This window comes from Telopea speciosissima, chromosome 8 (assembly GCF_018873765.1).
Source record: "Telopea speciosissima isolate NSW1024214 ecotype Mountain lineage chromosome 8, Tspe_v1, whole genome shotgun sequence".
NCBI lineage: Eukaryota > Viridiplantae > Streptophyta > Magnoliopsida > Proteales > Proteaceae > Telopea > Telopea speciosissima.
Genome location: NC_057923.1, coordinates 36,748,175 through 36,771,707, shown reverse-complemented (window position 1 = coordinate 36,771,707; position 23,533 = coordinate 36,748,175). Strand labels below are relative to the sequence as shown.

Below are 23,533 nucleotides of genomic sequence, written 5' to 3'. Positions count from 1 at the left end.
TCTCTTCTCTAAAAACCCTTGCTAGGTTTTCTAGGTTTGAGAGGGATTGTGTGAGAATTACCATAGTAGCAACAGGGAAAAAATTGCAGTGGCTGATTAGCCACGGCAGTGGGGTGGGGGTGGGGGAAAAAATTGCTGCGGCGGTGGGTTACGGGAAAACAGAGGAGGTGGGTCCTGAGACTTCTCGTCGGAGAGAAGGGGAGTAAGAGAGAGAGAGAGAGAGAGAGAGAGTTGTAGATGCAATCCTCGACATTGTTGAGGTGCAGAACAGTTTCAATTGTCGCACGGAGACGGGGTTGCAGGGGAGCAAGAGAAGGAGGGCTGGAGGGGGTGGCGGTGGTGGTGGTGGTGGTGGTGGCGGCGGCGGCGGAAGAAACAGCAGAAGGAGAAGAAGGGGAGAAAAAAGAAATAAAAAAAAAGTCATTAATTCATCATTAAGGGTATTATAGGGATTTCACTATGGTAAGGGTAATTTTGTCATTTCAAGATAGGATCGATAAAGTTCGAAGAGATCGCTGAAAAACAGAGCTTGAAGAAAGCTGTTCTTCACACTCTAAAGGGAAGAATATGGTATTTCCTAGTAAATTTTCCCTAAAAATTACTAAGGGGTAAAATAGTCATTTTAAACTTTGGATGATACTAGGAGGGTAAAATCGACATTTTATCTTGGGATATTTTGCCAAAATATGGTAAGTTTCAGCTATATTGGATAACTTTTAGGGGGTGTCCATGAAATTTTCCCAACAAAAAAACCGTCAAAACACAGAAGTCAAGGTGTTGAACCCACGTAACCAACCGGTTCCGGGTTCCGGGTTCCGGGTGCGGAGTTCGGAATTCGAAATTCGGAATTCGGAATTCGGAATTCGGAATCGTATCCCCGATACGCTCCCCCACCATTGATCCTTCTCTTCCAGAGCGATTGAGAGATGCGACGAATCGCACCTCACCTCGCCACGCCAAAAGAGAAAAGACTGCTACGAACTCGAAGTCGAAGAATAGTCAACAAACATAGCCACAGGAAGTGGCGTGTCCAATACGACGGTTGCTCAAAGAATTCGAAGTCTGAAGAAGATTTGTCAGCAAAACCTTATAAGATCAATCAATCCATTAAAGTCAAATGGAACGTAGCCATGGTCTTCCGGTACATCTATTCATCTTCTCATTGTCATCTCCTGTAAAGCTTTGTAAACGCGTCAAACAATGTCCATCACCCGCTCCCCTCTCGACTCCTGGGACTTTACGCTCCCAGGTCCACCAAGCCGCAACAATGGCGGATGTGCAGACTGCAGTATCAGCGGCCTCCTCGTTTACGGCGCCGGAAGCAGCGTCGCAGTCGTTGACGCGCGATCCATGCAGCTCCTCTGCGTCCTGCCCATGCTTACTCCCTCTACCTCCCCCACCGCTCTCACCCCCTTCGTCACCTCTGTCCGCTGGATCCCTCAGCCCCTCCGCCGCGACGTTCTCACACACGAACCATCCAATTCCCACCTCATCCTCGCCGTCGGCGACTGCCAGGGCCGCATCGCTCTCTGGGATTTCCGCCTCCGCCTCGTCCTCCTCTGGATGGAATTCGATCCTCCCTCCGACAGATCCAAGCTCGGCGTTCAAGATCTCTGTTGGGTCCGCGCTCGTGCCGATTCATGGATCCTAGCCTCCCTTAAAGGCCCTTCTCTCCTTGCCCTCTGGAATATCACCACCGGTCGCTGCATTTGGAAATACGACGCCTCCCTCGAATTATTGTCCTGCATTCGTCGTGATCCCTTCGATTCTAGGCATTTCTGTGCATTGGGGCTCAAGGGGTTCTTGCTGTCTGTTATGGTACTTGGGGACGGTGACGACAATGTTGCTATCAAGGAGCACCGGATCCCGACTGTTAGTGATTCTAATGAGTTGCACAAGTTTGAGAGAGACGCTGCTTCTGGTTCTACTGCCCCTGCGCTTTCCGTGTTTCCTCTGTTTGTTGCGAGGTTTAGCTTCTCACCGCAGTGGAAGCACATTCTTTTTGTTACTTTCCCCAAAGAGCTCGTTGTGTTCGATTTGCAATACGAGACCTCGCTTTCTTCGTCTGGGCTGCCCCGGGGCTACAGCAAGTTTCTGGATGTGTTGCCCGATCCGGACAATGACGTGCTCTACTGTGCTCATCTTGACGGAAACCTCAGCACCTGGAAGCGGAAAGAGTAAGTACGCTTGGACTTGCATCAATCTTGTTAGTAATTCGGATTTTCTAGTTTAGACTAAAAATAGTTGCTGCCATTACTTCTTACAGTTTATTGGTCAATTAAATGCGTAAGAGGTTGTAAGAAAGGTTTCCATGTAGAAACAAACTGGTATCTAAGTTCCACTTCTTTTGATTACCATTTAGAACCTTGTTTTTATGTTCATCTCCACCACACAACCTCTGACTTGTGCTTCTTATGTAATATTTATGCATGTAATTAAACTTATTGTCTATGGTTCTAATGGTCTGAATCATGGAAAGAAAACTACATGCTTTCCACTTGGTATCGACAGTTTCGACAGTTTTGAGGTCGGTCGAAACATAGTTGAACCACCTTGAACCAGGCCTATATAATACCTCATCTCGACCGAGAAAGGCATATCTCGACTTGCCTTCGACAGAAACCCCTCCAACTCGGTAGTTTCGACAGAAACCCCTCCAACCAAGGTTTCCCCAGGAATGGGGAAAACAGGTTTTGACCAAATCTCGGTTTCCGCTAGGTTCAAACCTGGTCGAAACCTGGTCGAAACCCGAGTTCTTGATCCTTGGTCTGAATCTTGTTCCTTTATAGTTCAAGGGAAAAAATAAAGAAGATAAAAGAAAGCCTTAAGTTAATTAATCAACTTAAGAGATCATCTACTATCTTCTTCATATTTATCTTTCGAGCTGCATTATCATTGCTTGTGCTTTCTTCATCAAATATGCTGTCAATTCCTCTGTTTCTCACAACCTTTTCTAATGGATGGCTTCTTGTGACCGTGGACCAGTTTAGTTGTATACCATCCTGTCCAGCCCAGGGTTGATATTGACCTTTGCTATGCAATTAGTTCAATGTGGTCTTAAGAAAAACAATGAGTGTAGTGTGTGCTGTTCATATGCAGCAGTTATCCACATGACACGGATACAGTTTGTATGCACTTATACTCACAAATACATATTACACTCATTCCTGGAAAGAAAATTGCTGTTTTTTATTAGCCATTTTCAGTTGGTTGTTATTGATTACACCATTGACGTTGCTTGAATTACAAAACCAATTTATCAGCGAATGATTACTTTTTCATAGCCGATATATATATATTTTTTATAAACATTGGATGTCGTGAGCGGAAGATAGTCAAAATTATAGCCAGTCACTAGATGCATGGGTAAGTTAGGATTTATTCTTAGATTTACAAACACATTCTTCATATTATGTTTAAGCCAAGATTGTAACCTTAAATGCATTCTTTAATCTCCCTATTCAATCCCTTGTACTTACCCAGCTTGTATGTGTGAATAACCCATCAAACCCTAGGGTATGTGAATCCAAATGATTATGGGACCCAAAAACCCTAGTTTAGAAGAGGGTACTTATAGTTAAGATGCATGCTAAACCCTTTGGGTATGCCTATTTGAGCCAAGAACCCAAACCCACAAAACCAAATTAAGATTTGGGTAATAAATGAAAAACGGTGGATGATGTCGGGCAATAACGGTAGATGCAGCCCAGGTGTCCATCTACCGTTTTAAGCATGACCCATTTACCGTTTCTTCACTGCCAAGAAACGGTAGATACAGTCCAGAACTGTATCTACCATTTTACCATTATACACCTACCGTTTTTCTTTTTACCCTTTTGAACCTTTTGATCATAGTTATCAAGGCGGCAAGGCGACCACGGCGTTTGAGGGCCTTCCAAAGCGCCTTGGCGATAGGGCGGCCACAAGGCGTCGCCTTGGCGAACAAGGCGTTCTAGTATTCTTTTTCTTATATAACCATTTTATTTGGTACAAATAGCATATTAAAAATTATATAATTCTACTTTGCTAAATAAATATTAATGATTCAAACCAATGCAAGATATTCATAAAAAAAACGAATTAACAAACTAAGTTCATCATATTATCATAGAAATATAGCATATAAATGTGGAACAACATTATAAATTATTAAATATAAAGAATAAAGGATTGCTAATACTTACCTCTATGATGCCAAAATGAGTGCCTAGGCAGTAGGCCCTAAGGTAGGAACAGCAGCATAAGAATTGCTGGTGGGGGAGGAGAAGCCACACTATCATATCATGATTTCGACAAAATAACAAAATGACGTCTACGATATGTATTCACAGGTCCACATTGTCTCAGGATGAGGATATATCATTCAATTTATTATAGGCAAAAGAAATGAGGATGGAAAAATAAAAAAGAAAAGAAAGAAAAGAATATAGTGCGTCACAGGGAAGGAGAAGGAAGAAAAAAAATTGTAAAGGAGGAGGAGGATGAGAAGAAACAGAAAAAAAATCGATTATCAGTAGGCCTAGGCATTAGGCCCTAAGGTAGGAATCGCCGATGGGGGTGGAGGCTGGAGGAGTAGCAGCAGCATAAGAAAAAAAAAAACGAAAAATCGAGGGGACAATGGGACATGGAGGCGCAGCAGCAGAATAAGAAAAATAGAAGAGAAGGAGAAGAAGAGTAGAAGGTTACTTACCTTGCTGGAAACGTGGTAGTCGGAGGAAGCTTCGTCGGAATCAAAGTAGCTGGCAGGAGAAGACCAATGCCAGAATTGATGGAGACTTGGAGTTGTTCCTTAACCGCAGGTTTTTTCTCCCAAACCCAAATAACGAAGATGAAAAGTCGAGGGTTTCAGTTTTGGACTCTAGTTGAAAAAGAAGAAGAAAAAGTCTTTTATACCCTTGATAACATTTATCTCAGTTTAGATAATACATACACCAGCCAATGAAAAGTTAGTAAATAGAATAAAACAATAAAAATAAATAAATGGGGTTTTTATAGTATTGATCCAATGTATCTTAGTGTAGATACTCCATATATACTTTCAAATAATAAGTTAGGAAATAGAATAAAAAAGTAAATACATAAAATAAATTTAACAACAAAAAGCGACCGCCTTGGTCACAAGGCGTCCTAAGGCGTCGCCTTGGTCGCCTAGGAGACGTCGTGGTGACTAAGGCGGTCGCCTTTCTTACATACCATAAGGCGCTCCACCGCCTTGCTCCCATATTTCCTCCTGGATGCCATGGCGTCGCCTTAATAACTATGCTTTTGATGGTTCTTGATTCCCTTGGGGACCCATGTATTGGTCATTTATATGTATTAATGTGTATTTAGGGCACCCAAGTACAGGGTCGTCTCACATTTTAGAACGCCGGATCACTTAACGCATAATCGACTCGGATCTCAAGGTGAGGAAATCGGATAGCTGAACCTATTTTGAAATGTCTAACATTTCGTTATGTGATTGTCATACATATACATGCTTTACTGATTGTCGAGATTGATTGATTAATGATGGTGTTAGCAAATTAGCATTCCATTAATCACAAAGGTTTAGGAATTACTTGAACCGAATGGAATCGCAGCGGAAGGGATGATCGAATGCGGCTTGCTGTTACGAGCAGATCACGATCACGAACAATCTCGAAAGGTTTCTCCACGAAGAAGAACTCCACACTACAAAACCCTAGGCAACGATGGAAACCCTAGGATAACACAGAACTTGAAAGAGAGGGAGTGAGACGGCTTCTCAAAAGATATAAACTTAATTGTGTTAGGGTTTAAGTCTAATACTTATTTATAGACGAAACCCTGAGCGCCCCTCTCACTTGGTCGACTTCCACTAGAAGTCTAGACCAAATAGAAAAGGGGAGGGGTTGGTCACTTAAGTGACCGACCCCTCCAGAGCTCGGGTCTCACGCGGTCAGCCCTTTGTGGGCGCACTAATTGGGCCCATCCCATTTACGTTTACATCTCCCACTCGCCCACACAGGGCGCATAATTTTAATTATGCATTCGAGTTTCTCTTATTCCGCGTTATCCTCCATACAGGTAATGGGGCGTGCGACTTGTCGAGATGGTACAAGTTAGGAGTACTATATCAAACTTCCATCTAGCCAATATAGTACATCACTCATAAAAGTATCGAAATACCCCAAACGATCCACTTACACCCGATCTAACACTCTCGATCCCTCATGATGAGCAGTGTTAATCCTTAGTATGTAATGTACTCATGACTGCGTCAATCACAAATTCGACACGTCGCCCGGGCAATGAGTCACATAACAAAGGTGTAACGTCCAATGGTTTTCCCTGAGCCCCTCATGTCAATCCAAATATTCCCAATAGCTTTCCCAATCGCTTCCCGCTGGACCGCATCATCCATGGTCCTAAGGAGAACGTCAAAGTAGTGTCATTGGGTGTCTTTTTCATGACATTGTCTCAGGTAATAAGGGTACTGTGGGATTAATATAATCCACGTGGCTCACACAGTGATGAAGCAGGGATCCATTCGGTCACTCTCACAATCGATCATCATGAGCACATGCAGTATGATATGCATGCTATGGCGTAACTCCCACTAGGGTGGGCATGTCACTCGCAATAAATAAACGCCATACAGATCTTAGTCTAGTCGCTACTCTAAGCGCCTAACCTGAGTCACTAACGCAGTCACCCTCATGGTTTCTGCTTAGAACCTCAAATCTGGCTTATAACAGGCTACTTGGAAGTGTGGTGTCTTCCAAGTTGGACCAAGTAAAGGTCTCATCTTAGCTCTAACTAAGGCGCTATAGAGCACACATGCTCATGGGCTCATCTCGCTCGCTACACCCCAGCGTCGAGGCGAATCACCCGTGTGAGTGGGTCGATTCTAAGCCTGGTGACATCTTTACAAACAATGAATGTATCCACACAAGATTACTCAAACAAATATATGCTCATCAATAAATGTAAGAGAAATACAGACAAATGTCCATCACAAACAAAGTGTTCTCAAAGCAAATATATATCAGATCCGCCTGAGTCGCAAGTTCCTAATGTGAACTAGGAAAACATCTCTGGCAATGGGCTTAGTCAAAGGATCAGCCAACATATTGCCAGTGGAGATATGCTGTAGAACCACTTCACCTCGCGCTACCATGTCTCGAATGTAGTGATACCGTATGTCAATGTGCTTGGCTCTACCATGGAACTTGGGGTCCTTAGCAAATGCGAGCGCTGCTGTGCTGTCACAGTGTATAAGCATAGCGTCGTCTGAGTGAGCAAAAACGCTAAGTCTCTGCAGGAACCTCCTGAGCCAAACGGCCTCCTGTACTGCTGCTGAACATGCGACATACTTCGACTCCATTTTAGTCAGGGCGATGCAGGTCTGTTTCTTGCTACTCCAAGTGACAACCCTGCTTCCCAGGACAAACGCATACCCCGAAGTGGACTTGCGCTCGTCTCTATCACTAGCCCAATCAGCATCACTGTAGCCTCTCAGTCTTAAGTCTGAACCACTGAAGGTGAGCGAGAGGTCTGCAGTGCCATGTAGGTATCGAAGTATCCTCTTTATTGCCTGCCAATGAGCTAGCCCTGGGTTACTCTGGTAACGGCTCACCATGCCAACGGCAAAGCAAATATCTGGACGCGTGCACATCATCGCATGCATCAGACTGCCTACTGCCGTTGCATAGGGTATTTTGGACATTTGGTTTCTCTCTTCATCACTCTTAGGGCATTGGTCTAGGCTCAAAGTGCATGCCTTGTCCATTGGAGTGTCAACGGGTTTCGAGTTGCTCAGATGGAACCGCTCCAGGACTTTCTTTATATAAGTCTCTTGAGACAAACTAAGAAGTCTCCTAGTGCGATCCCTCACAATCTTCACGCCCAACACAACGTTGGCCTCACCCATGTCCTTCATCTCAAAAGTAGAGGATAGCCACTCTTTAGTGGCGACAATCATTTCGATGTCATTCCCAGCCAATAAGATGTTGTCAACATACAATGATAGGATAAGAAACCCCGCCTTGGACCGTTTAACATACACACAGTGGTCCTCTTTAATCATGTCAAAACCCACAGTGGTAATGGCATGGTGAAATCTAATGTACCACTGCCTGGACGATTGCTTAAGGCCATAGATGGAACGTTTGAGACGGCATACTTTGCGCTCATGTCCCTTCTTCTCAAAGCCCACAGGTTGAGCCATAAAGATCTCCTCGTCCAGTTCTCCATTGAGAAAAGTAGTTTTAACGTCCATTTGGTAGAGCTCCAAATCCAACTTTGTGACAATGGCTAGAATGAGGCGTATTGAGGCCATTCTCACCACAGGGGAGAACGTCTCATCATAGTCTATACCCTCCTTTTGGGTATATCCCTTTGCCACAAGACGTGCTTTATACTTGTCAATTGATCCATCTGCCTTTCGCTTGACCTTCAGGACCCACTTGTTCCCGATGGCCTTGCGCCCAGGTGGAAGATCAACTAACTCCCAGACCTTGGTTCTTACTCATAGAACTCAACTCATCTTCCATAGCAGCTTGCCACATTTCCTTAGCTGGAGAAGAGAGCGCCTCACTCACTGAGGCTGGCTCATCCTCATCCCTCGGGGCACAGACGAGGGCAGCGTCCCCTTCGATCTCAAAAAGACGTCGGGGAACGTGTCCACGTGCGCTCTTACGGGCAGAGGGTTCTTGACCCGCAGGTTGTGCGCTTTCATTAGGTAGCGCACTCCCACTGGGCTGATGATCACTCTCACCCTCTCTGGCGATCTCTTGATGAGTGTTTAATTCCTCACCCTCGCCAAGAGTAGGTGAGACGCTTTCATCAGTCTCTATCTCAAAGAGATCACGGTCTCTGCTAGCGTCACGAATGCTAGGGAAATCGGTCTCTAAAAAATCCACATCGCGGGATTCATTCTCTGTCATTCCTCCATCTTAATGTTCACCGTACACTACATAGCCTTTCGAGGTATCGGAATATCTTATAAAGATACTCTTTTTAGCTCTAGGGCCAAGTTTCCCAAACTTATGGGAGGTACTATGAACATATCCTACACATCCCCATGGTCGCATATGCCCCAAAGTGGGCTTTGCGCCTTTCCACAATTCATAGGGAGTGGAGGAAACTGACTGTGACGGCACACGGTTAAGGACGTAGGCAGCAGTCAACATAGCCACCCCCCAGAAAGATATTGGGAGGTTGGCCTACGCCATCATCGATCTAACCATATCTAAAAGCGTCCTATTCCTCCGCTCTGCTACACCATTTTGCTGTGGAGTGTGGGGAATAGTCAGCTGCCTAGTGATTCCTTTTTCCTCTCGCATCTCTTTAAATTGATCAGACAAATACTCGCGTCCTCGGTCAGTGCGCAGAGTTTTTAACCTCTTGCTTTGCTGATTCTCAACCTCTACTACAAAGCGTTTGAAGCAATCTAGCGCTTCGTAGTGGTGAGCGATCAGATACACAACCATATCGCGAATAATCATCGATAAAGGTGAGAAAATAGGAAGCACCATGACGTGCCTTCTCATTGGTCCGCAGATGTCCGAATGGACAAGCTCTAGGGTCTGGGTTGCCCGTTTAGCCTTTCTAAAAGGCTTTCGGTGGGCCTTACCGGCTAAACAGGCCTCATATGTCGGTAGGTTGACTTTAGCAAGTGAGCCAAGAAGGCCTTCGCGAGCTAACCGTCCTATCCTATCTCGACCAATGTGTCCTAGTCTAGCATGCCAAGTAATTGAATCTGGACTAGTATTAGAATCAACTACAAAAGATGAAGAGGAAACAATAGGAATTATCAAATCTAATTTAATAAAACCATTCTCAAGCCTACAATGTCCAAAATTACTACCATCCAATCGTATCTCAAAAGAGTCACCATAAAAAAAAATGAATATCCTAAAGTCAATAAGGCAGTAACTGAAAGTAGATTATGCTGGATTTTTGGTGCGTATAACACATCATGAAGTAGCAAGATGTGCCCAGTGCGCAAGGTGAGCTGGTAGGTACCAACTCCTCGAACTACTTCACTTGTGCCATTCCCCATGTAGATACTTTGGGCGCCATCCGAAATCTTTCTATAATCTACGAACCCCCCTCGATCTCGCGCTATGTGTCTTGTTGCACCTGTATCTACAATCCAATCAGATTGGATTTGGGCAACCAAAACGTGTGTACATACAAAAGTACAAGGAGAGAGAGGCGGAAATGGTACCTGCTTCACTTCAGTGCTATCACGAGCGAAGTGCCCCATCTTCTGGCAGTTATAGCACTTGACCTTAGTGATATCTTTCTTTCCACCTCGCTTGCCACGTCGGCGCTTGGTGGTCTTACGCCCAGTTGGCGCAGCTTTCTGAGCTTGATCCTGATTCCCAGTGGTCCTTTGTCTCTTGCGCTTAGACCCATTCTTACGTTGCCCCGCTTGGGCGACAAGGGCATGTGATTGGGTCGTCTCTAGGCGCTCTGCCTCTAGTTCCACATGAGCGGCAATGTCGTTAAATGTCTTGACAGTGTCGTTATGTGTCAGAACTATCTTCATCTGCCCCCAAGAATCAGGCAACGTCCTGATGATGGCTTGTTCTTGCTGCTCATCGGTAAGGTGTACCCCAGCATCATCTAATTTTCGGATCATGTCTTTCACGACCCTGAGGTGTTCAATCATAGTGTGCTTGGGGTCCTTACGGTACATCTCAAACTTCAAGGTCATAGACCTAAGTCTGGTCGTGGATGTACCACCACAGTCGAGCCTTACCTGGTCCCACATGGACTTGGTAGTCTCGCACTTCTCATACTGGCCGATAAGATCATCGTGTATCGTGCTTTACATAAGAAAATATGCACTATGATCTCTCTTAAACCAATTGTTGTAAGCCTCTTTTTCTTGATGGTGACGGGCGGTAGTACCCACTTCGGGTGGGGCCATCTCAGTGGTCAGGAGGTCTAGATAATCTTGCTCATTAAGCAAGAACTTGGCCTTTCGGTGCCACATGTCATAGTTGGTGCCATCCAACTTGTTGCCTTGGTTAAGGTCGGCCACAACAGTTTTAGAAGTCATCACTACAATGTGCAAGGGAGGACATTTAGTATACATCTATAAATCCACAAATTTGTTCAAGAAACCTTAATTAAAATTAATGGTACCCTTTCCCACATGGTGAGACCAAAAACTTCGCTAAGCTGGTAATCAAATCTCACAATGTGTGGGTCTGAGGACGTGTAACTTTAACTGATTTCGAACAAATGTAGGAGAAAAACAAGAATCTCCTAACCACAGTTTAATGCGCCATACATACGGGTGCGCAAGGGACTCATACAAGAGACCTAAATTTGGTACTCGAAGTGATATGCCAAGTCGGTACAAGGTTGTGATACGCAGTGCAATAGCTCCCATTACATGGCTTCTCAAAAAAATATATTAAAATTACAACCGGCTCTTTACATACAAGATCCCTACTACAAACTACCGGTGAGCACTGCACTTTGTATCACTTCCAGGTACTAACTCTAACGCACATCTATCCAAATAAATATGTCACTTGACAAGTACCAAATCCATCCCATATGAAATAAATAATAAAACACATGGTTGCATGGGATAGGGTGTTTGATAGCAATACCCTAATGGCAGCGTCAAACCGGCCTGTACCGCAATGGGGGGAATCATATGTTTCTTTATTAACAAAGTGGCCCTGGGCGATCTCCAATACACATGGGAAAAATATGGGACGATTTGGGATAACACCATATCTCCCATTTTTCTCTCATGGATCTCATTAATGGGGGGTGTACAAGGGCCACAAGAACAAATCATAAACAATACATATACCAAATTATATGCATAATAAAAAATATGATTTATCCCTAGATCAAGAAACCATATAATAACCAACTCAATAACAATCCCCAATGCATGCATAACAGATCAAAGCATATGCATAAAATAAAAAACCATATCATATGCATGTAGTTAAAACTATATCATATGCATTTTGTTAGGACCAAAACCCCATATTATGCATATAGTTATAACTAAAAAACAAACATATATGCAATGCATTATAACTAAAATAAAACAAACATAAGAATAGGATTTTTTTCTTCTCTTTTTATTATCCATGGGCAGCCCACCATGCGGCTGCCAACAGGTTGCCTCTTTCTTTTTTAAAACATTTAAAAAAAACTATTCACCATGGCAGGCCACCATGCGGCTGCCAACAGATTGCTCCCTTTCTTTTTTTTTTAAATCATGTGATGCTCTTTTCGTTCTTCTTTTTCCTCTTCCTCTTCACTTTAAACTATTGCAGCAGCCGTGCTTGGCCACTGCCGAGCATGGCTGCTGCTCCCCTTTCATCGTTGTTTTTTTTTTTAAAAAACATGCTGCTGCCAGGTAAAAAAAACAACGCAGCCTGGGAACGTTTGCAGCGGCCGTGCTTGGCCACTGCCGAGCATGGCCGCTGCCCACTCAACGCCCTTTTTTTTTTGTAAATAAAAAAAAACTGCAGCAAGAAAAAAAAAGCCTGGCTTCAGTGCGCCTTGCACATGGCAGCAACAGCAGCCGTGTGCTGCTGCCGTGCCGTGCGCCAGGGCTGCTGCCAAGGGGGGTCGATCGATAGCCGAAGGGGAAGAGAAAAAAAACTGCGAACAACAAGCCCTAACCGGCTCTGATACCACTGTTAGCAAATTAGCATTCCATTAATCACGGAGGTTTAGGAATTACCTGAACCGAATGGAATTGCAGCGGAAGGGATGATCGAATGCGGTTTGCAGTTACGAGCAGATCACGATCACGAACAATCTCGAAAGGTTTCTCCACGAAGAAGAACTCCACACCACAAAACCCTAGGCAACGATGGAAACCCTAGGATAACACAGAACTTGAAAGAGAGGGAGTGAGACGGCTTCTCAAAAGATATAAAATTAATTGTGTTAGGGTTTAAGTCTAATACTTATTTATAGACAAAACCTTGGGCGCCCCTCTCACTTGGTCGACTTCCACTAGAAGTCTAGACTAAATAGAAAAGGAGAGGGGTTGGTCACTTAAGTGATCGACCCCTCCATAGCTCGGGTCTCACGCGGCCAGCCCCTTGTGGGCGCACTAATTGGGCCCAACCCATTTACGTTTACAGATGGAAATGCTTCCATGTTGAGCGTAGATGCTAGGATGTATTTACTCTCAAATTATTATAGTGATGTGATATTTGAATGAGAATATGGTTATGTGATGAGAATGAGAATGTGAATGTGAAAGAATGATGAGACAGGTATGTGCGATGAGAATATATTTGGCTTTATGAGTTGAGAATAAACATGGTATTGTGCGTTGAGATACTGTGAATGCGTGATGAGAATAAACATGGTGACACTTGTTGAGAGTGAATACGGCTATGTATGTGAGATGGATGTGGTTTTGGTGTTGAAATACGGGAATAACTAATGACTGTGAAATGTGTGAGAATGGTGGGATCCAAGTACCAAAGTGTGCGCCGGACTTGGGATCGATAACTAAATTGTTATTGGAATGTGCGCGTGTAAGCTAGAGGGGGCGAGAGGATAGCGAGCTCGGTTGAGGGACTATGGACTCGACCTCTGGCCTACATGCGTACATACTCTAGTAGGCATTAGATGTTGTTGGTTAGGTTGGTATCGTTCCTAGTGCTACAACCCTTGCCAACATAGGTCTAAGTGTTGGATAATCCCCACAGGAAAACCAGCTAGCCCGATAGAGGGATTGGGAGCGGCGATTTCGATGTAGGACCGGAACCGTGGTAATGGGATTAGTTCGGGGGTTTGCTACGTAAACTAGTGATGCCGATCGAGGTACTGGGGCTGGGGAGTCCGATGGAGGACCGGGACCGCAGGCTCCCTGTGCAACTTGGGTTTGACATCACCGAATAGGCCATTTGGGCGTGAGTGATGGAGGGTTGGGGATGCTACCTAGGGTGTTGCAGTAGCACTATACATGACTTAGACTTAAAGTTAGGTTCACAAGTTATTATTGCATTCATGCATCATGATATTGTCATCCATGCATATTATATCCAATTGCATGATTCGATTTTCTCATTGGGCTCATTCCTCGTGGAAACCTCTTTTAGATGGTGATGCAGGTATGGAGGAGCCAAGTGGCTCAAAGTATATGGCCCCTGAGGGCGGTAGTGGCAAGGACTAGTAGGCCCCTGAGGGAGGGGAGCATGGGCCAGGCTGCTATTGCGAGACGTGCTACCAGGGAGAGTAGCTTTATTGGATGCTGGGCCGGTGACCCCTTTTTGAACATTTTATATTTTGATATAAGGTTACTTGTTACTTCATCATTTTGGGTCCCGTCATGAATGATGTATTAATTAAATACTATTTAACACATAAGTCCTGATGGGAATATAACATAACTCTGATCATCGGTGTAATGCCTTGGAATATGGATAAACTTCAACAGCTATGGTATTTGTATTATCACATAGCTTCCGTTACTCTGATTATAATGATATATTCTCATCTTACCTTGTTATATCATGTGTGGTGTGGATGAGTTAGCTTAACTACTGCATCTGTGATCTTGGCGGGAGTGTGGGAATGTATTTATACGCTTTGGTCACAGATTTTGGTGGTTCAGGAATCAGGGTGTGACAAAAGGACTGTTGTATGCAAATCACAATTACTTGAGAGTGGAAGGCTTCACTGATGCCGATTGGGCTGGGATCCATTACAGACAGGAGATCTACCTCAGGCTATTGTACCTTTGTGGGAGGTAATTTGATTACATGGAGAAGCAAAAAACAGCATGTTCTAGCCAGATCCAATGCTGAGGCAGAATTTAGAGCTATGGCTCATGGAGTGTGTGAACTCATATGGTTGAAAAGGTTTGTTCAAGAACTGGGATTTGACACTAAAAGCCCTATGAGACTCTACTGTGATAACAAGGCAGGCATCAGTATTGCCCACAATCCAGTGCAACATGACAGGACCAAGTACATTGAAGTGGATCGATACTGTATCAAGGAAAAGATAGACTCAGGCTGCATTTGTACTCCTTTTGTGAAGACCGGTGACCAACTAGCGGATATCGTCACCAAGGCTCTGACCTCTGTTCAGTTTGATACTCTCCTGTGCAAGCTGGGAATGCATGACATTTATTCTCCAACTTGAGGGGGAGTGTTAGTGTTGTTAAAACTCATGTGATAAGGGTAGTTTCAGAACTAGTCTTATATCTAGTTGCCCTATTGTGTATTTTTTACTTTTTACTTTTCTTACCTTTTACCTCCCTAGGGAGGTGTATGTAATATTATCAAAGTCTATTGATGAAGTAATATAGGTGTAGAGAGCTATCTCTCACAATATGCATTCTACCGAAATATTGTTCTCCTTCTTCCTCCTCTCTTACTGTCTTAACCTAAAATCCAACTCAAAGAACTAATGTAAGACTCGGTTACTAGTCCCAAAAACCCACAAAATTCAAAAATTGGAATAACTCAGAATTAGAAACTTAGGGTTTCCAGCCAAACCAGCCATGTGATGGTGATCAAACTTGGATCGAGTGTAGAGGTTGGTAACAGGAATGTCTGCTCCAAATTTCATGCAATTGTGATGGTTGGATGCGGAGATATGAGAGAAGCACCAAAATAGACGGTTAAGGAAAACCTCACTGCAGTGCTGAATTTAGGCTCCAATGGTGATCAAGTATGGGACTCAATGGTGAGAGACCTTCCTGCAACTTTGGTCCAGTTTTGATGGTTAGAATTGAAAATAGAAGGTTAATGGTGCAGGCTAATCCAGCCAATGGAATGGAATGGAAGTGGGGTTGAGTGGGGTGGATGATAGGAGTGGAGTTGTGCTTCAAAACCCAGCAACTTTTGATGGAGGGATAAGGAATTATGCAGTCTTGAAGTTAACTGCAGAAACCCAGGAAGAACTTGAATCCGCAGGGGTTGTGCAACCTTGTCTTGTCAAATCAGCAGCAGCAGCAACAGCAACAATACTCTGAGGTGAGGGGGGATCACAGCAGCCTTCGGATGGTTTTCACAGTGTCAGCAGCAGGTTCAGAGATCACAGCACACAAGGAGATCAATGGAGTAGAAAAGAAAATAGAGATGAGAAGAAAATAGAAAGTGGGGGATAAGTGGATTAGGCTCTTACAGCCAGGCTCCTTCAGCCCTTCAAGTCACAATCAAAACTTGAGAAAGGAATCATAGTTTTCTAAAAACAATTATCATTCAATTAAGAAATCCTGGGGTGCTTCTAAAAGCCATTACAAATATATAGAGGACTATGCTTGCACCTCAAGTCAGAAGAAAAATAGAAACTTAACATACTTGCAACATGAAAATAGAAACTACTTTATATAATTAGGACTGAAATAAAATAGCAACAAAATAAAATCTTCACTCTCCAAAAGGTGCAGCTGAAATCTTCATGTGGTCCCCATCAAAGATGCCATTCGGCGGCCAGAACTTGCAATTAAAAATTTGTCAATTGAAATTGACATTTATACCCTTCACGTAAAGACTTGAAGTAGCCATAGAACTAAAACTCGCGAGATCTTACGAAAGTCTCGCTTTTTCAAGACCTCGAGGCAAGATCTTAGGCGATACAATTTATTACCCCATCTCGACCCGAGATATCGACCCGACCTAGATGTCTACCCAAAATCAAGCATATTAGTTCCATATCTCGACCGAGAGTCAAGATCTCGACTCTACCTTGATCGAGAGGTGCTCAGACCTTGCTCCCAAGCTGCTGCCAGCCATTTTTTGCCATGTTTCACCTGGATGTCGTTGTAGAAGCTTCCGGAGACATCATTCAGCTACTGTGGTGCAAGATTTGTGCATGATTTGTGGTTCTTCAACTCAATTTTTAAGAACTTTTGAAAGGTAAACCATTTTTTCCACAAATCTTTTTTTTTTCTTGAAAATATTTGTCCAAACCTTGGTAGATTCATGTTAATTTAATATATGTTACATAACTTTGGCCGATCTATCACTTGATGGAGTCCGAATTTTTTTTTTTCTCATATTAATTTTTATTATATTTTCTTAAAAAAAAAATGAATATTTTGAATTTTTTTTTGAAAATATAGGATGAATAGTGATTGTTTGGAAGTGATTTTCACATAGATCGAGAACTCGCGAGATCTCGTTGAGTTTCTCGGTTTTTGGAAAATCCGAGACGAGATTGCCTGCGAGTCTCAAAAGTGTAATATCTCGGCGAGATCTTGGTTTCGACCCTTTTTTTACCCCACCTACCACTTAAATACCTTACCTAACTTGCCAAAACTCGACATATCTCGGTGAGATCTCGGATCTCGGGTCCAGATCTCGGGTTGACCCAAAGTTGAGGCTTCGAGTTGGGAAAAAAAAATGCACCAACTCGGCGAGATCTCTACTCGTCTCGGTTTTTCCAAGAACCGAGTCGGTACCGAGACCCGAGTTTTAGTACCTTGGATTTTCATGTATGTTGGACACCTTTGGATGCTCTATGGCCTCCTAGAGTCATTTTTTGTCACCCATAAAAAAAATTATTTTATTTTCCGGAATTAATTAAAATACTATTAAAATTTGTAAAAAATATCAAATATTAAGGAAAAATACCTGTTTTTGTTGGAAAACTATGTACAATATATGTACTATATGTCCAAATTAAAATGGTGTCAAATACATCTTTCCATTATAATGTTTTATACTTTAAGGTATAAATACTTTTCATAGAAATTCTAAATTTTATTTTTAATTAAGAAATAAATACTGGGGTTGGGGGATAAATATGAGATAGCTATTTGATTTTTCTAGTAGCTTGACATGATGTTTAATAGTTACTGATACATTACTTTTAATCTTGTTAATTTTTTACTATAGAACCCCGATGTCGGAGGATAAAAAGAAGTCCAAGTGTAGATAGTGTAGGAAGTTGCTAAATTCTGGAGGAACCACTAGATTAAAGTAGCATTTGGCTGGTGGCTATAAGGATGTTCTCAAATGTACAATGTAACAAGTAAGACATTGTACATTTGGCTGGTGGCTATAGTTACTGATACATTACTTTTAATCTTGTTAATTTTTTACTATTACAAGCTTTTTTATGTAACAATGTAACAAGTAAGACATTTGGTACACAATGGGGATCGTAGTGATATAGCATGGCAACATGGAACCCCGATGTCGGAGGATAAAAAGAAGTCCAAGTGTAGATACTGTAGGAAGTTGCTAAATTCTGGAGGAGCCACTAGATTAAAGCAGCATTTGACTGGTGGCTATAACTCTATAAGGATGTTCTCAAATGTACCAATGTTCCTTATGAGGTGCAGTAGACCATAGCAAAGCACATGAGAGGAGGAAGAGAAAAGAAAGCTACTAGGGAAAGGCAACAAAGAGAGTTTGATGAGGCAGTGCTTGAGAGGCCTAGTGTAGAGATCATTGGAGATGATACTAGATATAGTCCTCCTCCTGGGGAGTTCTAATCAGAGGCTGAGCGGAGAATCTACCAGCAGACTTTGGTAGAGAGTAGACAAAGTGTTCAATTTGAGAATATGAGAGCATATGAGCAGGCAAGAGGAGCTGGTGGATCTGGCTCAGTTGCACCACAAGTAGTGCAACAAGATGAGAGGAGGAGAAGCACAAGACATAATCCCCATATCCCACGGCCCCTAACCCAACCACGAGTTATTGAATGTATATTTGCCTAAGGAGAAAAAAGGAGTTGAAAGAGTACATTGAGGGTCTGAAGCCAACGTGGGAGATGTATGGGGTTACCATTATAGCTGATAGTTGGATTGGACCTACTAGACAATTCATTATCAATTTCATATTGAGTTGTAATGGAAAGACAATATTCTTGAAGTCTTTGGATGCATTGGAGGAAGTAAAGGATGCATCATATTTGTATAGGGGATTGAAGAAAGTGGTGTAGGATATAGGACCAATTGGGATAACGGTTCTAACTTTAAAAAGGCTGGGGAGAAGTTGATGAACAAGAAGAGTAAGAGGATCCATCTCGTTTGGACTCCATGTGCAGCACATTCCATTGATTTAATGCTGAAGGACATAGGGAAGACAACTTTGGTGGCAAGTGTAGTCAAGAGGGCACGAAAAGTAACCACATTTTATGCATTAGCCATGTAGAGGGAAAGATGCAATGGTAATTTAGTGAGGCCTGTTGTCACTAGATTTGCCACCAATTACATTGCATTGAAGAGCTTTCAGACGAAGGTGGTAGGTCTGAGATCCTGACAGACTTGCTGGGGGCTTCTGCTGGATCTCCGGATACTGTTTTTTTGGATGAATAAATAATTTTATTACCAAAGGAAAGAAAAAGGGGGGGGGGGGGGGGAGGGCAACAAGCGTGGGCCAAATATAAGACTTGCCAAAACAGCAAGGGCTAGCAAAATAAAAGGCAAGAGCCCAAACAAGAACTACACCCTAAGCAAACAAAGCAAAGACCAACAAGATAACCCAGAGGCAGCCATAGCGAAACAAAACCTCTAGCTCGGATCCACAGTCTTACAGCAAAAAACATGATCTCTAGTAACCAAACTCAGAGGCAAAATCTTCTCAGCGTAGGGAAGGGAGTAGGCAATGTAGGGACGAATCTTAGGGAAAGGAGGGGAACTGGGGTAGTGGGGTTACGACGGCGGAAGACAGTTAAAGGCGGGGGGCTTTAGGTTGGGGCTTAGAGAAGGGAGCATCAATAGAAGAACTAAGGCCCAAACAAGACTGGGCCAAGAGACCAGGGTTGGAGTAGAGGGGCGAGGTACTAGGAACAACTGGACTGTTATGCCCAACTGGCCCAAGAGGCCCCGCCGAAACATCGGCAGAGGAGGGGGAGATGGGCCTAACCATTGGGCCCATGAAAGGGGGATCTGGCGTAGAAGATAAGAAGGGCTTTTTGATGCCCTTGAGATAGGCGGCAATCCTGAAGCTAAAAGGGGGAGAAATGGGAGAGAAGGAGAAGGAGAAGTCAGGGCGACAGAGGGCGAAAGTGACTCAACAACAGAAGAGGACAGAGTCTCTTCAATGGTGGTGACAGAGCCAGTAGGGATTTGAGAGAAAATCTCGCTAGGCTCAGGAGAGAAGGGGTCAGGTTGGTCAGGCTCAGTTCTCAAGACCAGAAAACGATTGTGACCGATGGTTCCTGATCGGAGAACCAGAGGGCAATCGGATGGGGTCTCATGGCCATGGGGGGAGGTGGAGGCGGAGGCACAGCGGTGGAGCTTGTTGCGTAGATGACTTTGACGACGGCCTCGAACAGCGGGAGGAAGAGCAGAGGGTTGGGGAGAGGACATGGGAGGAGGATACAGAGAGATGATGTGGCTATGGGTTTCAGGAGGGATCGCAAAGCAGGCTATGGGCTGAGGAGGAGAACTGGAGGGGGCAACAAAGGAGTTGTTGGCCGGAAAAAGGTTGGTGGTGTCAGTGTTTAGGGTGGAAGGGCAGTCCAAAGGGGATGGTGGTGCATTTATCGGCGGAGTGGCCGAAAGTTTACAGGATAAACAATGGGGAGGGATCCAGCCATATTTGATGGGCTGATTGAAGGAGAAGCCTTCGTCATTAACAACAAGCACAAAGGATGGCAGCGGGGAGTCAGCTGGAACATCCACACAAATACGAGCAAACGCGAGACGATCCTGGAGCTTTGTTCTACCATCAGAGTAGAGGGGTTTTCCAAGCACCGAGCCAATCACGTTAAGCCCTTTCTCACACCAGAAGTACAGAGGGAGACCAGGGAGAGAAACCCAGAGGGGCAGGGAGCTTAGGTTAAGCCGGTTCAGCTCAAGATATCTGTTCCATTGCCCGAGGAAGAGAGGCTTTTTACCGACGTTCCAAGGACCACCATCCAGAACTCTACTTTTGTCAACATCATCAGCAAACTTGAAAATAAAGAGGCCATTATCAAGTAGGTAAGTTTCAAAACCATTGCTGGTTTTCCATTGCTTTGTAAGGGAAGCCTTTACAAGGGGAAAGGGGGGCGGGTACCCAAAAAGTGCCCAACAAGGCAGTTTGCCCATTTTTTTGCTTCAAAGGACTGCAGGTCAGCTTCATAATGGGCTGCTTTAGAGCCACCGGTTATGGTAGGTGGGACAAAATGAAGGGGGAAACCTTCACGGAGGGAGGGAGAATTGCTGGGGCAAAGGGAGGACCAAGATTTGAGCTCGGGGAGGGAAGGCGATGATGGGTTAGGGGGAGGAGGAGCCCTGGGTGGTGGCGGCACCACCCCAGGGAGGACGGACATTGAAGGGTACTCCTTCCTACATCCGATCGAACTTGAAAGTCAGTTACCGATAAGATGTCATCTCTATCTTTGCCAGGCTCCATACTGGGTTTGCCGGATGCAAATCTGGTGGCATTCTGCCAATCAAGGCTCTTCAAGCCCTAACCATTCGGACTCGCTGGTAGGTTGGGAAATACAGCCCGAGAGGGCTTTTCTAGCCTAGGGTTTTGGGGATTTTCATGGGTTTTCACTTCCAAGCCCAAATCCTCCATGCATAATGCTTCTAGCCATGATTCCAAACTTGAAGATGAAGAAGCCATTTTCAAGCATGAAAGTCTTGACTAAACCCAGGGGCTTCCATTGATTGAAAAGGGAGGATTTGACAATTGGAAAAGGGGGGCGGCTACCAATAAAATCCCCTACTAGGCAGGTTTCCCATTTGCGAGCTTCATTGACCAGAAGGGTAGGATCGTATTGAGCAACCTTGGAGGTGCCATTAATGGTGGGTGGAACAAATTGCAGGCGAAGGCCATCTCCAGTAGGAGACTTGGAGTTGCCAAACAGAGAGGACCAAGACAGGCTAAGGGCTGGGTGACCAGTAGAGGGGGCGGGGGGTAGGAGGGTCCTTGGGTGGTAGCGACGCCACCCCAGGGAGATCGGACATGGGAGCCTATATCATCGGACCTCAGAGAGGAGCTGCGAAAAGTTTTTATCCAAGCACCGAGATCGTGTGTTTTTAATGTTATTCTGAAGTTTTTTTTTTTTGGTCTATCCTACTCAAGGGCCCACAGGCCAACTACAAGCTAAGGGGGAAGGCTAAGACAAGCCCACAATCTACAACTAAGAGGGGGGGGGAGGGGAGAGAGAAGTGCCTTTTTGGCACAAGACGCAATCCAGGAGAGTCGATCCCTTAACCTCCTGTGGGGCATGCACTCAACCGGCAATGCCTCCAACCAACCGAGCTGCCGGTTGTTTGCATTCTGAAGTATCACTACTATCAATGTAGTTGCTAAAGTTTCTGCATTATGTTGTGGTTATTGCTTTAGACATAGTTTGGGAGATATTGTAGCACAACATCTATTGGCTGAAAGTTTTCTCATATATGCTGATATTAAACCATAAAAAACCTGGCTACTTGCAGCAATAGTATTTTCTCTACCAATGTTGGTATTGTAATATTTCTTAGTGGGTGATTATTGGTCTTTATTTTGATGCCTGGTGCTTCTATCTGTCATGCTTACATTTGTTATCTATTAAAATTTGGAGATCATTTTCTTTCATCAATATAAGTTACTATTGCTGATCCCCCAACACACCCCTTCCCCACCTCCATGCAAAAAAGTTCACCTGTTGCACTTTTTTTTCTTTCTTTCTGAAAGCTCCTTGGAGCATACTTTATCTAGACTTCAGTAAATTTATTTATGCACTTATTCTTGCAGTGGAGAACAGGTTCATATGATTTTCTCAATGGAAGAATTATTACCCTCGATTGGAACACCTGTTCCTTCTCCTTCTGTTCTTGCTGTTGTCCTCTGTCAATCTGAAACAACTCTCCAGAATGTTGGCAAGCTTTATTCTGATCCATATGATGCTTCTTCACTTGCTCTGGATTCTGATAATCTATTAGATTCTTGGCATAAACCTTGTCTCATTTCTAAGACGTATCTGATCTCCATTACTGATGATGGGAAAATATGGAACTGGCTGCTGACAGCTGAAGGGGCTACAGATACTCTGAAAGATATCACAAATTCAAACTTGACAGCTGATGTAAGTGAAGTGACAGTTCCAGAAAGACTCACTAGCTCAATTGATACTTCCACCCTTGGACATGAATGCAATGCAGTGAAAAAGTCAGAGCTTGTGGATAGAAGTTTTGGTTGCAAATCAAAATTGGTCCATAACTTTGCAGATCTGTCATTTAAGGTTGGTAAAGAAACTTCTCCTGACCAGTATGGCATACTAGTTTCTACTTTTGTATGTTTAGATGGAAGAGAACACATGAATAAATGACATGAAGGGAGTCTGAACTGAGATTATATGAACTGTACCATTTTATTAACCAAGTTTTTTAACTTGTTATTCTGTTCTGATGCTGGCTTCTGGAAAAGAGCATGTAAAGTTTTTTTCAACAAAAGCTTAAGCCAGGACTGCAAGGATACTGCCAGTTGGTAAAAGTTACTGGTTTAGCTTTTCAGCTCTCACAGCTGAATTTTAACATCTATCCTCATTTTTCTAGATTGTCATATGCTAGCCTATATAAGATTCCAGTCATCTTGCATTCTTTCGGAAATATAATTTGATATTTGAATGTCATTTAAATGATCTATGCTACATTGCTACCACTGATTGTGTGGTA

The 23,533-nt window shown here is 43.7% G+C and overlaps 1 protein-coding gene across 4 annotated transcripts in view; it reads left to right on the top strand.

Annotated features, from left to right (window-relative positions):
- The first annotated feature begins 1,097 nt into the window (after positions 1 to 1,097).
- LOC122671651 (WD repeat-containing protein 11-like) overlaps positions 1,098 to 23,533 on the top strand; it is a 153,450-nt gene continuing 131,014 nt past the window's right edge. For 2 of the 4 annotated variants that reach the window (XM_043869002.1, XM_043869001.1), the window contains exons 1-2: positions 1,098 to 2,177; positions 22,614 to 23,100. In XM_043869002.1, coding sequence (XP_043724937.1) covers positions 1,201 to 2,177; positions 22,614 to 23,100 — 1,464 coding nt within the window. In that variant the 5' untranslated portion in view covers positions 1,098 to 1,200. The remainder of the gene's footprint in view (positions 2,178 to 22,613; positions 23,101 to 23,533) is intronic. The other 2 variants (XM_043869000.1, XM_043868999.1) reach the window with 1 other exon arrangement.